General features: G+C 32.9%; 2 protein-coding genes across 2 annotated transcripts; one reads left to right on the forward strand and one right to left on the reverse strand.

Annotated features, from left to right (window-relative positions):
• The first annotated feature begins 440 nt into the window (after nucleotides 1-440).
• On the forward strand, nucleotides 441-7,660 carry LOC115981257 (TMV resistance protein N-like). The gene is made up of 5 exons (XM_031103417.1): nucleotides 441-1,116; nucleotides 5,101-6,199; nucleotides 6,409-6,843; nucleotides 6,928-7,540; nucleotides 7,647-7,660. The coding sequence occupies exons 1-5, from the start codon at nucleotides 611-613 to the stop codon at nucleotides 7,658-7,660; spliced, it is 2,667 nt and encodes an 888-aa protein (XP_030959277.1). The 5' UTR covers nucleotides 441-610.
• A 2,185-nt stretch (nucleotides 7,661-9,845) lies between these two features.
• Nucleotides 9,846-11,379, reverse strand: LOC115981258 (probable serine/threonine-protein kinase ndrA). Its single transcript, XM_031103418.1, has 5 exons — nucleotides 11,345-11,379; nucleotides 10,914-11,088; nucleotides 10,684-10,767; nucleotides 10,010-10,211; nucleotides 9,846-9,916 (listed from the first exon to the last, which is right to left on the reverse strand). Exons 1-5 carry the CDS (start codon nucleotides 11,377-11,379, stop codon nucleotides 9,846-9,848), a joined length of 567 nt encoding a protein of 188 aa, XP_030959278.1.
• Between the last annotated feature and the right edge of the window lie 1,208 nt (nucleotides 11,380-12,587).

A 12,587-nucleotide genomic window follows, 5' to 3' on the forward strand; every position in this document is an offset into this window, starting at 1 on the left:
TTGAGTTTTAACATATTTAATTTAAAATGTACTACCACCCACTACTCTTCTTTTTCAATGCGCTCACACTCTCTTCTCTATTTGTCTTTAAAAGCGTCCTTTGCAGTGTTACCTTCTTGGAAGGAGGAGTCTTCTGTACTCTACTGCTGTTTTTCCTGTAAAAAGAAAAAGAAAAAGAAGGGTAGTGGGTTGTCAGGTTTGTGTCTGTGACCCACCTCAAAAAATAGTAAAGAAAAGTTTGTCTCTGTCAGCGTGAGAGTACTGTTATGATACCCTCTCATATATATAATATAATATATATATGTATATAATAATTATATATATATATATATATATTTTTTGATGAACAATTATATATTTTTTCTATTTGCTTATTTTCTAATGTTCGAAATAAAAAGTGCATTTAACTAAGTAAATTACCTAAAAGTCACTTATTTTTTAACCACAACGCATATGCGGGGAACTAATTGCATATATATAGCGCTAATTCAACTACGAGGGAGCCGGCAGTGACACCTTCGCCTTCTCTCTCCCTTTCTCCCTGCTTTTGGCTTCATTATACTTGATCCATATCTGTTTTGTAGTTCAAGAATCACCAAATTAACATCCGATGGCTTTTATGGGCTCAGAAAGCGCATTCTCATCTTCTTCTTCTACCGTATCTGGATTTAAATATGATGTCTTTCTTAGTTTCAGAGGCAGTGACACTCGTAAAACTTTTACAGACCATCTATATGCTGCTCTGAATCAAAAAGGGATATTCACATTCAGGGATGATGAAAAACTTGAGCGAGGGACATTCATTGCTCCAGAGCTCTTGAGAGCAATAGAAGAGTCAAGATTTGCTGTTGTCATTATCTCACAGGACTACGCTTCATCGAGTTGGTGTTTGGTTGAACTAGCAAAGATTGTTGAGTGCATGGAAAAGGAGAGGCTTATAATTTTGCCTGTTTTTCATTACATAGATCCTAGTGATGTGAGGAATTTGAGGAAGACTTTTGGAGAAGCCTTTGCTAAACATGAAGAGCTTCACGAAGATAACATAGAGGAAGTACATAGATGGAAAGCTGCTTTGACAAAGGTTGGTAAAATTGCTGGGTGGGATTTACGAGACAAGTAAGAATTTCTTCACTTCACCATACGATCACTTTCTTTTCTTGTCTTTTTGCTTTTGATTTTCTACTGGCTAGTGATATTTAAGTCAATCAAATTCCAACTTTGATAATTGAGTAACTTTTGCAAAGTTTGTATATAATCAATTACACTTCAAAGGGAATTTGATGAGTTTCAGTTTCTCATATAAATTTTCAAGTAAAAAATATTATATGGATCACAATAAGTTACTTTATGTATATTTGTTAAAGATAGCAAGTCACAAGTCCACCATTCTTGTCCAATTCCATTGTAGAAAATACAGCTAGTATTCCAAAAATTGAGATTTCAGTTTTGTGTGTATAAAATATTCTTAATTAAAAATTTTTAATTGAAAATATAACACTCTCCAAAAGACCATAAAAAATATTATTTGTAACCTTAAAATAACAACATATATTCACATTGAATTAAATTTCTGTCATTATCTTAAAAAAATATATATATATATATATATAATATGATATATTATCGCAATATCCCCTAATCAACTTGCCAATTTTTATATGTTGTTGTTTTCGGAATTCTTTGAAACTGCTATATACTTTAGTCTTTTAACTCTCCCAATATAATCAAGGAAAAAAAATTCTTATTTGTAGCATAAAAATTATGACATGGTATGTTTTCACAATTTTTTCTAACCAATTTTTTGAATTTTATTTGTTGTTTTAAAACATTTTTGTACATTGCGATATAGTTTTTAAAGGACTGTGAAAAATCAAAGACATACATAGAACATTTAAATTTTTTTGAATATATGACCATACTATTAATACTTCCAAGTTAATTTATTTTTCATCTCACTTTTAAGCATTCAAATTATATGTTTTACATCTTCTCAAAAAAAAATTATATGTTTACTTCTTTGAAATATATATATTATAGTCAGCTTTAAATTATGATTTAGTTTAAACATAACAATTACGTCATACTAATTCCAATACTACTAGGTGCTGTACCAAAAAAAAAAAAAAACCCTCTAATACTAGGCTCAAATAAGAAATTGAAACCAATTACCAAAAAAAAAAAAGCTATAACTTACATCTACACTATATTTTCTTTATCAATCAATTTTTTTTTTTTTTTTTTGTTTAATAAATTACCTAAACGATTACTTTAGATTTGTGAGGATTGATGATCCATGTCAGTTGTTATTGTATACATGTTAGCTTACTGGGCTTGGGCCCATTATAGTATTAAACTTGCCCTACATTCTTATTGCTTATGCTACAAAAAAGATTTTTCTGTGTAAAGACTCACTTTTACATTTTTTGACCCAAACTAATATACAGACAAAATTACACAAAATAATAGCTCATTGTTATAGGTTAAATTACAATTCATGCTCGGTAATATGTGGTTTTGTTATTTTGAAAATTTTTAATTAAAAAAATTATAAATCAGGGAAAAAATATTTATCATTTCTTTTCCAAATTAGAGGAAAAAAGGAAAGGAATTTTTTTTTTTTTTAAAATCTCATCTAGAATACATAAATACAGCAAAAATTTATACATATTTAACCCCCCCCCAAAAAAAAAAAACTCCAACAAATTTTCTGTACAATATTTTTTCTCAAACAACTTTTCTTTACCTTTCCATAATTTTCCTAACAAACAAACAACTTCCACACGTTACACCCTTCTTCGTCACCAACAATTTGTTTGTGGCACAAGGGGTGCAAGTCACCGCTGGAGCAAAACTCCGTGACAATGCAACAAAGATGCAAGGCTTCAAACTTGGCGTGGAGCTTAGGCCGAAAAGGATGGATGGTCCAGCATCTTCCTCTCCATCTCCACTCTCTGCACCTTCTTCTTCTTCACCAAGGCCTCTTTGTCCACCACCTTCATCGCGTAGATGTCACTTGCATTTTAAAAAGTTTGTATTAGTTTTTTAAATTTTTTAATTTTAAAAAATGTTTTTGGGGACAATAACAACATGATCTTAAGCACTCTTTTAGGAAGATAAAATAAAATAAAATGGAAATGAATGAAAAAATAATTCTAGAATATTCTTCATTTCCTTTATTTGAAAGAGTTTTAATGGAGGGAATATAATCATTCTAATTTTTTATTAAAACTCTCAAAATACTCCTATATATTTAGCCATTTATTTTGAAATAAGGGTCTAATCGTAATATTTTCATAAAATGATTCCATTTCTTTCCTTTTATGTTACTTCCAAATAAGGTTACTTACATTCCATTTATTTCCATTCATTTATTTTAAAATATCCAAACAAGGTTACTTAATTCAATTTCATTTATTTCCTTTCCCTTACTTAAATACATTTCATTCATTTCCATTTCTTTATGATTATTCATTTTCATTCCATTCTATTCTCCTATGAACTCCCAAACGAAGCCTAACGGAAGACCTTAATTGAATAAATTTGAAAATTTAAAATTTAGAGGACTCAATTGAATGGAAGTGAAGTTAGAGAAATGAATTGAATTTTGTTCTAAGTTAGATGATGCAAATTGTAATCTAGTCTTCTTTTATAATATAACAAATAATGAATTTTCATCTATTGAATTTTCATCGATAAATCTATAATAGGATTGTAGGGTTTAGAAAATTTTTAACTCTTGTAAAACCATATAACATGTAATTTGAACCCATCCTTTTTATATATTATTTTACTAGACCTGGCAAACAAGGTGGGTTGATAAGGTTTGGGTTCAACCTAGTTGAGTTTGGGTCAAATTGGTTTCGGGTTAGAAACAACTGTCCTAAATGAGTCACAAAACCTATGACTCTAACCCAGGCTTTTGAGGGCTAGGTTGACCCGATATCACCCATATCTTTCCACATTAAAAAATATATATATAATGAAAAAAATCAAACATTCTATCTTCTCTACCTTTTATAACAAATAAGAGAACTTACAAACAAAATCACTTAAAAATAAATGTTGAATAACATATAAAATCATTTTTTTTGGACAAAGTTGAATAATACATAAAGTCATAAATGAACATAGTCCAAATTAAATAATACATAAATATTTAAAGTTACATAGTCCAAACTTGTTTACTAATCTTACCATCATTACACAAGAACAGACAAACAAACACTAGATTTGGACCATATCACATTACCAACCTCATTAGGTGCACCTATTGCATCCAAAATATAAATAAACTTAGACTATCTTCAAAGATAACTAAATGTATAAAATGTTACAAATAAAATATAACATATTGGGGAAAAGAAAAATAAGTAAATAATTAATATGAATTACATCTCAATTTACTTGAGAATTATACACCAAGTTGGTGAGTAATATTGTCAATATTTTCAACTCCAATATAAAATTTTAATATAAATTAGTATTCAATAAACACATGTCAATAAAGAACTATATTTTTTATAACTATGACTATTCTCTAAAGGAAATTAAATAAGTAGAAGTGACAAAAAAAAAAAAAAAAGTGGAAGAAAAGAACAAAAAAGGACTCAAAATGAAAAGTTCATGTGTTGTTAAAAAATGGTTAACCTACAAGTCAATCTGACCCGGACTTTCACAAGATTGAATTGACTTGTCTTTTTATGTGTCCAAAAAAACCCGACCCATATATATATATATATATATATTTATATTTTAAGTTTAATCAGGTTAATGAGCTCAAGTCCCATTTTCCCTGGTCTAATTTTGACATGTTGTGATGAAAAAACCCAGGAGCAACTGCAATTATATTTTCAATTTCAAAAGCTTTATTGAAGGTTATTAATTTCATATTTAAGGATGTTGGCATATTTTAACCATTCTCACCCAATACCACCATATAGATTTTTTTTTTTTTTTTTATGAGACCACTACTCAGGTCACATATATGTGTGCGTGTGTGTAGGAATGCTTTGATAAGCAAGGACAATTGATTTACTGAATATTTTCTATCTTTATGGCATTTGCTAACTCAACAAAATTATTGTCCTATGTTCGTTGCAGACATGAGGCAAAAGTTGTCGAAGAAATAGTTGGAAAGATATTGGATAAATTGACTTCTACATACTCAATTGTTCCCAAGGATTTTGTTGGAATAAACTCTCGTATGGAGGAATTGGTGAATTTATTAGGCATGGGGTTGAATGATGTTCGCTTTATAGGGATTTGGGGAATGGGGGGAATGGGCAAAACAACTCTAGCACGAGTTGTTTATGATAAATTTCGTCATCGTTTTGAAGGCAGCAGCTTCCTTGCCAATGTTAGAGAAGAATGTGGAAAACAGGGTATAGTTCATTTACAAAAACAGCTTCTTTCTGATACCTTGATGGAAAGAAATATTGATTTTTCAGATGTTCAATGGGGAAGTAGTGTGATAGAGAAAAGATTACATTATAAAAGTGTTCTTATCGTTCTTGATGATGTGGATCAACCTGATCAATTAGAAGCGCTAGTAGGCATGCGAGAATGGTTTGGTCAAGGGAGTAGAGTCATTATAACAACAAGAAATCAACATCTATTGATCGGACATGATGTGGCTGAAGCTGAAATATACAAGGCTAAGGAATTGAATAGTGATGAAGCTCTTCAACTATTTAGTCGAAAAGCCTTCAAGAAAGACCATCCTTCAGAAGGTTATGTGGAGTTGTCCAAGAAAGTGATATGTTATGCTCAAGGCCATCCTCTAGCTCTTGAAGTTCTGGGTTCCTTCTTGAAAGGTAGAGACCTTGATGCATGGGAAAGTGCCCTAGGTAGACTACAAGAAACTCCTCCGAAAAAAGTTTTGAATACACTCCAGATAAGTTTTGATGGCTTGGAAGAAACAGAGAAAAAAATATTTTTAGATATTGCTTGTTTCTTCAAAGGAGAAGACAAAAATCGTGTAATAAATATACTACGAACTCCCTGTTACAAGCCAAGCATTGATATAGATGTTCTTGAGGAAAAATCTCTCATAACCATCTCAAAAGGAAATTTGTGGATGCATGATTTACTTCAAGATTTGGGTCGGCAAATTGTTCATTGTGAGTCCCCTGAACAGCCTGGTTGTCGTAGTAGGTTGTGGCACAAGGATGATGTCCTTCATGTACTGAAAAATAATACAGTAAGTTGATTATGCATATATATATATATATATATATTATTTTTTTCTTTTTCACTAGGTAGATGTAATGTATTTTTTTCTTTCTTTTTTTTTTCTTTCTAACATTTTTTTAAATATTAGTTCATCAGCATTATTTTTGCTTAAAATTTTAAAATCATTATACATTTGGAAAATTCTATTATGAGTTGACTTGATGCTTTTCCAATTAGGGATCAGGAAAAATCCGAGGCATAATGTTGCATTCGCCCCAATTAGTAAAAGTGCAACTACACACGGAAGCTTTCAAAAAGATGGAAAATCTGAAATTTCTAATAGTTGAGAATGTACATATTTGTGAACCACTTGAATTTCTTCCCAATAGTCTAATATTTCTTAAGTGGCCCAATTATCCTTTTCACTGGCCATCTGAGTATTTTCCTGAACAACTTGTTGCTATTGAGATGCCAGATAGTCGCATTAGATTGCACAGTTCTGAGAACCATACGGTCCGATCGCGGTTCGAGCGGTTTTGTGCTTTTTTCGTTCGGGGGGTTCTTACAGTTACAAGAACCGTAACCAAGAGTGGTTCACGGTTAACTGGGTCGGACCATACGGTCCGGTCCGAGTTTAAAAACCATGTTAGATTGCCAAAGCTAATCACGCAGGTATGATTATGTATATTTTTAAATTGAGATTTTTGTTAAATTTTGTTGTAGTTAACTTTTGATTTTTTTTTTTTTTTCCTACAGGGGTGTCGGTTTGAAAATTTGGTAGATGCCAATCTCAGTGATTGCGAATTTATTACGGAATTACCTAAATTATGGGCCCCAAATTTAGAGAGTTTGAATCTCCTTGGTTGTAAAAATTTAGTTAAGTTAACTGAATTGGAGGCCCCAAATTTAAAATACTTAAACCTCTGTCATTGTGGAAATTTAGTTGAGATTGATGAATGCTTTGGATCTCTTGAAAACCTTACAGAATGGTATCTCAATGGTTGTAGCAAACTTCGAATTCTTCCAAGCCAGCTCAGGTTGAAATCTCTTTATCTTTTTAAACTTACTGGTTGCTCAAGCCTTGAGAAGCTCCCTAATTTTCATCCAGAAATGGAATGTTTAAAGGAGTTATGGTTAACTGAGAGTGGTATTAGAGAGGTGCCTTCATCAATCGAGCATCTCACTAATCTTGATGAATTAAACCTTCAACGGTGCAAAAACCTTCGGGATCTTCCAGATAGCATTTATAAAATGCAACAGCTTCGGTTATTGTACAGTCCTACTGCCAAATTGAGACCGACGTGCGATTCTTTTGATGGCTCTTCCGGGTTTGTGAACATGACATATTTGAGTCTCCAGGCATATGAAGGCATAATTGAATTAGATCTTTTGATGAAGCCTGATTACTTCCCCGCATTGGAAGAATTAAATCTATCTTATACCAATATTGTTACCATCCCTGAAAGCATTAGCAGATTTCCCAGATTAAAAGATCTAATTGCTAGATCTTGCAAGCTTCTTCGTGAAATTCAAGGACTTCCACAATCAATAAGTTACGTTTCTGTGGATGGTTCCATGTTGTTGAATACCTCACCAAGCGGGCTATTTAATCAGGTCTCTCTCTTTCTTTAAGATATATATATAAAGAAACAATTTTTGTTACTTTATCTAAATACTTTACGAGATTTGCTAAATGAAAAATATTGAATTTTCTAATTGCATGCAGGTAATAGGAATTATTGGGATTTTACCAAATAGAGTATGTGGTAGCGCAAGAAGCAACAATAATTTCCCATCTGAAACTGAGGGTGCTGAATCTGAAGATAGGGACATATCAATGGATCTGCAGATCTCCAATAATTTCCCATCTGAAACTGAGGGTGATGAAATTGAGGAACTTGGATGGGTTGAATTTTTGAGAGAGGGCTTTGATGGCTTTAATTCTGATATTAGTTTTTCGGGAACTGAGATGCTGAAATGGTTTAATCATCGAAGTGTTGATAACTCCATATCTTTCTTTGTTGGTCGCAATTTTCCAAAATTGGTTGTCTGTATTGTTCCTGGACCAGGGGGCTTTGATGGCTTTGTTGAAATTTCCATCAATGGTTATGAAAATCGTGAATATAAGTCTATTAATCTACCGCGACGATATTCATGTCCACAATATTTATTTTCTCTAACTCAATGGTCTCTGCTGCAAAGACATTTGAATGAATCAAATCCAACTGACCAGAATCTTGTTGAGGTTTCAATTAGTTATAAGTCAGATAACCCCGTAGAATGCACCTGTCCTCCTCAAGAAGATGATGCTGTTGATTATTGGTCAGAATCGTCAGATGACACCTGTTATTCTATAAAAATGTGGGGGGTCCACGTGGAATGCACCTGTCCTCCTCAAGAATCTGAAGACGATGATGATGTTGATTACAGGAATGAGTTGCCATTTTATGGATCTGATGATAAAGAAGAATATCAGTCGTGCATGAGTTGGCTAGTTGGGCCCACCACCAAGCTTTTTAAGCTATTTTGCTTTTGCTGCCCTAGAGATTTTTCTTGAATGGGTTACTGAACTGAGGCCCTTAGACCTTAACCATTAGTGGTGGGTTTTGTTTGTTTTCAACTTCAATGGCCCAATACTTTGTTAACTTCACTCTCTATTCATCGCCGAAGAAACCAAGGACATTTTGCTGAACTCTGAAGAGATACGCCTCAATCAAAAAATCGCATTGAAACTGTTTCTCCTCTGTCGTTTCCGTCCGGTTTCTTTTGCATTTGATGCCAAGGTATGTTTCCCTTTTCAGTAGCACTGTTTCATTTGCGTCTTTTACCCAACGGCAATGGATATCATATCAACTTATAAGTATTTATTGTGTTTTCGTAAAAAAAAAATTTGGGAACTGAATAAGTTTCTGAACTTAAAAATTGTTATTTATAAAATAATTATTTCGTTTTGGTTAATTGGTATTATTTTTTTTGTTAATGCAGTTGACTGGGATGGTTGTGGTTGAAGTCACTGGTAGGCCCAAGATTTCCTTCGGCTTTGGATGTGAGCAAATTCTTGTTTTCATTTGTACGATTTTGTGTTTCCTAGTTTTATTTACTCGTTTGGACTTAATTGGTTTCTTAATTTTAAAAATTATGTACACCAATCGCATAGAACCCTGACTTTTGTAGAAAATGTGCATCACTTTGAATTTTAGAAGCTACATTGAATTTGTTTGGCTGTGTACCAGATTGTTTGAGATAAATTGTAAATGATTTGCATCACACCAAAATGGTCTATAATAATTTACTAGGTTAGCTAGTCATTTAAGACTTGCTAACCAAAAATTAAAGTGGCTGTGCATTTTAATGTCTTTGGTTGGATATCTGGAAGAATATAGTTTGTATTTGACTAGTTGAAAAGGTGATTTTCAAAGATATAATCTAAAAGCACAAGTCTTTAATATTTTTTGTTCTTTCTCTATTAATTTGGAATATTTGATATAGTGAGGATCACAGGGCCACAATTTTATTCATAGCAACTATAGTGGCTGTTATAACTCTTTTATTCCTTTAAGTTTTTGCATTTAAAATGATCTTTCTATCCTTTAGATCCTCTGCCCACATTATATAGCCAATTCTCTAAAGGTCAAACTAAATTTTCAAAGTAGTTTCGAGTCACTCTAATGCCATTAGAATACAAGACAAGCATTAACAGGAAAGCTCCAATTTCTAGTCAGTCTTATGCAAGTAGAAAGGATAGCTGGAAAATGAAAATCAGCATTTAATAGGTTAACCCACTTCTGAATTCTACAGATGGTTGTGAGCAATAAGCATATCAAAATTCATGGCATACCGTGAACTGAAGACAAGGGCAGTCTAGCCACATTTTCTGTTAAGGTGTCTGCCCTCATCAGCAGAGTCATCATGTCCCCGCCAGGCAGATATTCCATAATCAAATACAAATACTCAGCATCCTGAAATGAGTAATAAAGTTTCACAATGCAATGGCTGGCTACTTCTGCCAGCAAGTTCCTCTCAGCTCTAACGTGCTCCACCTATGACCAAAAGAAAAGGAGAGTGAATATTTAACAAATTTGACAAAAGGTACAAAAATATTAAATATATACATATCTTACATTTCTTAAATTGACAAATAACATAAACAGAACCGCTTCCCACATGCTAGTTCAAGTCTACACTCACCATAAACTACTGAAAATGGCTGAACTCTCTCATTTTAAAGAAAAATCACAAATGAACTAAGCAACAGCCAAAGCAATTCAAAATAGAGATGACATGTTATAGTGAGAATAAAACCCATGAAGATGCATCTCATAATATTGAAAGTACCAACCATTAGTACAAATCTGTAAATAATATCTAAAAAGTGCATAGTGTGGGTCTCCAATATACAGGAACTTATATACTAGTATACTACATGGAAACAAAAGGTGATGACTAAAACAAAACCCTAAGTTAAGCATCAGCTGTAGGTTCTGTAGCAAATGTAATTTTGTATGTTCTCACCTGTCCTCTCTTAACCATTTCAGATTTCTTCAACTTTTTCATGGCATAAATATTGCCAGATTTCTTCTCCTGACACAATCGGACCTGTAGATTGAGAAAGTATTAGCAAAACATATGCTAAATAGCTGTTCATAACAAGTTTACATAAGGAAAAAAGAAGGTAGTTTCACAATGGCAGTTGCCCAAATGGTTAATTATATCAATTGTAAGACATTATGTATGATCCTGACCTCACCAAAGGCCCCCCTCCCAATGATGGTTAAAAGCTCAAAATCATCAATACATATCTTGTGCCTTTTAAGTCGCATAAATTCCGTCTCTTTTCGCTCTAAATCCTTGATCAGGTTGATCTGTTCCTCCTCGGGCACATCTGAGGTAGCTAATTTCCTCTCTAACACCCATCGTCTGCAATGGAAACAAAAACAAATACGGTTTATTACTTATAAAACTGAAACTTTGTTTCCCAATTTTTATTCTTTTTACTTTGCTAGGTTATCTCCAACCAATTTCAGTTGAGACCAATTCCTATGAATGCACAACTTCAATCACAAGCCACATACATTGCAGCAATCAAGAGAATTGAACCTTAGCTGTCTGGTCTTTATTTATTTATTTATTTATTTTTAAATTCCCTTTTTGGATTGGTAAGTTACACAGTCACCCAGAGGGTTTTGAATCCACGGCTTCAACCTCCATCCATTCTTGTGGGAGAAGAAAGTGTCATTTGAGCTACAGCTCATTGGCATTATTATTATTGTTTTTTTTGGTAAATTTTAAATCTTTATAAGCTCACATTTTCTTAATCCATTGTCTCAGCCAATCAATGCATCCACACACATTTATTTAAGCCCAATCATTACGAGTAAATATTTCCCCAATTTATGGAGAGAGTAATGTTTGGGAAAGTGAAGCAGATTCTGAGATAATGGACAGTAGCAAATTTCAGATTTAGTCTTGAGTGGCTTTTCTGATTTGGGAGTGACAGTTTTTGGGAAAGTGTTTTAATTTTTGGTTTAAGATAAATCCATGACTTCATTAATGAATGATGTTCTCCATCTATTCTATTTCTAGTTGACATATAGTAATTAGACTCATCAACCGTATTAGACTAGACAAAAGACAAGAGAAAGAACAAAGTCCAAAATTAAGCCAGCTGGTTTAGATTTAAGAGCTCCCTCTTAGAAATTGATATTCCAAATAATCATACATTGATGAAGTCACTTAGAAAATGTGGCTAATTTTTTGTGGAACCTTTAAAAAAATCCTTTGATGGGCCCTCTACATTGAGGTAAACTTGAAGCTCCTTCTCAGCACATTGATGAAGTCACTTAGACCCAGACTCCGCTTAACCTGCATTACAAATAACTCTTAAGTGGAGCAATACAAGATGAGACACATTGTCTCCTTCAAAGTGGAGGAAATGACAAACCTTTCAAGTACTCAAAGAACTGTCTCTTGGCATGCTTGTCCTCAGGTAAATAATATCCATTTAAGAACTCACCTCATAAACAACATATTTGATGAGAAAAAGAAGTATACCTTCTGTAATCCAATGCAAAAGTTCCAATTTTCCTATAGCTAGGTTTTTGTTATGAATTTTAGCTGTGATTCAAGTTGGCACTATATCTCACCTAACTTCACAAGCCACAAAATACATGGCCATAAACACTCTTCTCAACTTAGAGAAACAAAGATTGATTATAAAAAAAACTATTAGTACCCATCCCAATACTCTAATTAAGTGGGGGGGGGGGGGTGAAGGGAAGATTGATTGTCTCAGCAATAAAAATTATGTTCAAGATTCATAAAATGTGTGGTATTCTAACATAAATACCCCAATACTAACCCCCTCCCCAAATCCCATACTAGAGAAATGTGAAGCTTCACAATCATGCAGATAAACA

This window comes from Quercus lobata, chromosome 3 (genome assembly GCF_001633185.2).
Source record: "Quercus lobata isolate SW786 chromosome 3, ValleyOak3.0 Primary Assembly, whole genome shotgun sequence".
NCBI lineage: Eukaryota > Viridiplantae > Streptophyta > Magnoliopsida > Fagales > Fagaceae > Quercus > Quercus lobata.

Coding starts and splice junctions, on each gene's coding strand:
- LOC115981257 (XM_031103417.1), top strand. CDS start 611: ATGGCTTTTATGGGCTCAGAAAGCGCATTCTCATCTTCTTCTTCTACC. Junction 1,117..5,100: donor GGGTGGGATTTACGAGACAA/GTAAGAATTTCT, acceptor TGTTCGTTGCAG/ACATGAGGCAAAAGTTGTCG. Junction 6,844..6,927: donor TGCCAAAGCTAATCACGCAG/GTATGATTATGT, acceptor TTTTTCCTACAG/GGGTGTCGGTTTGAAAATTT.
- LOC115981258 (XM_031103418.1), bottom strand. CDS start 11,379: ATGGAGGTTGAAGCCGTGGATTCAAAACCCTCTGG. Junction 11,089..11,344: donor GTGGATTCAAAACCCTCTGG/GTGACTGTGTAA, acceptor TTTCCATTGCAG/ACGATGGGTGTTAGAGAGGA. Junction 10,212..10,683: donor AAATGGTTAAGAGAGGACAG/GTGAGAACATAC, acceptor TTTTGGTCATAG/GTGGAGCACGTTAGAGCTGA.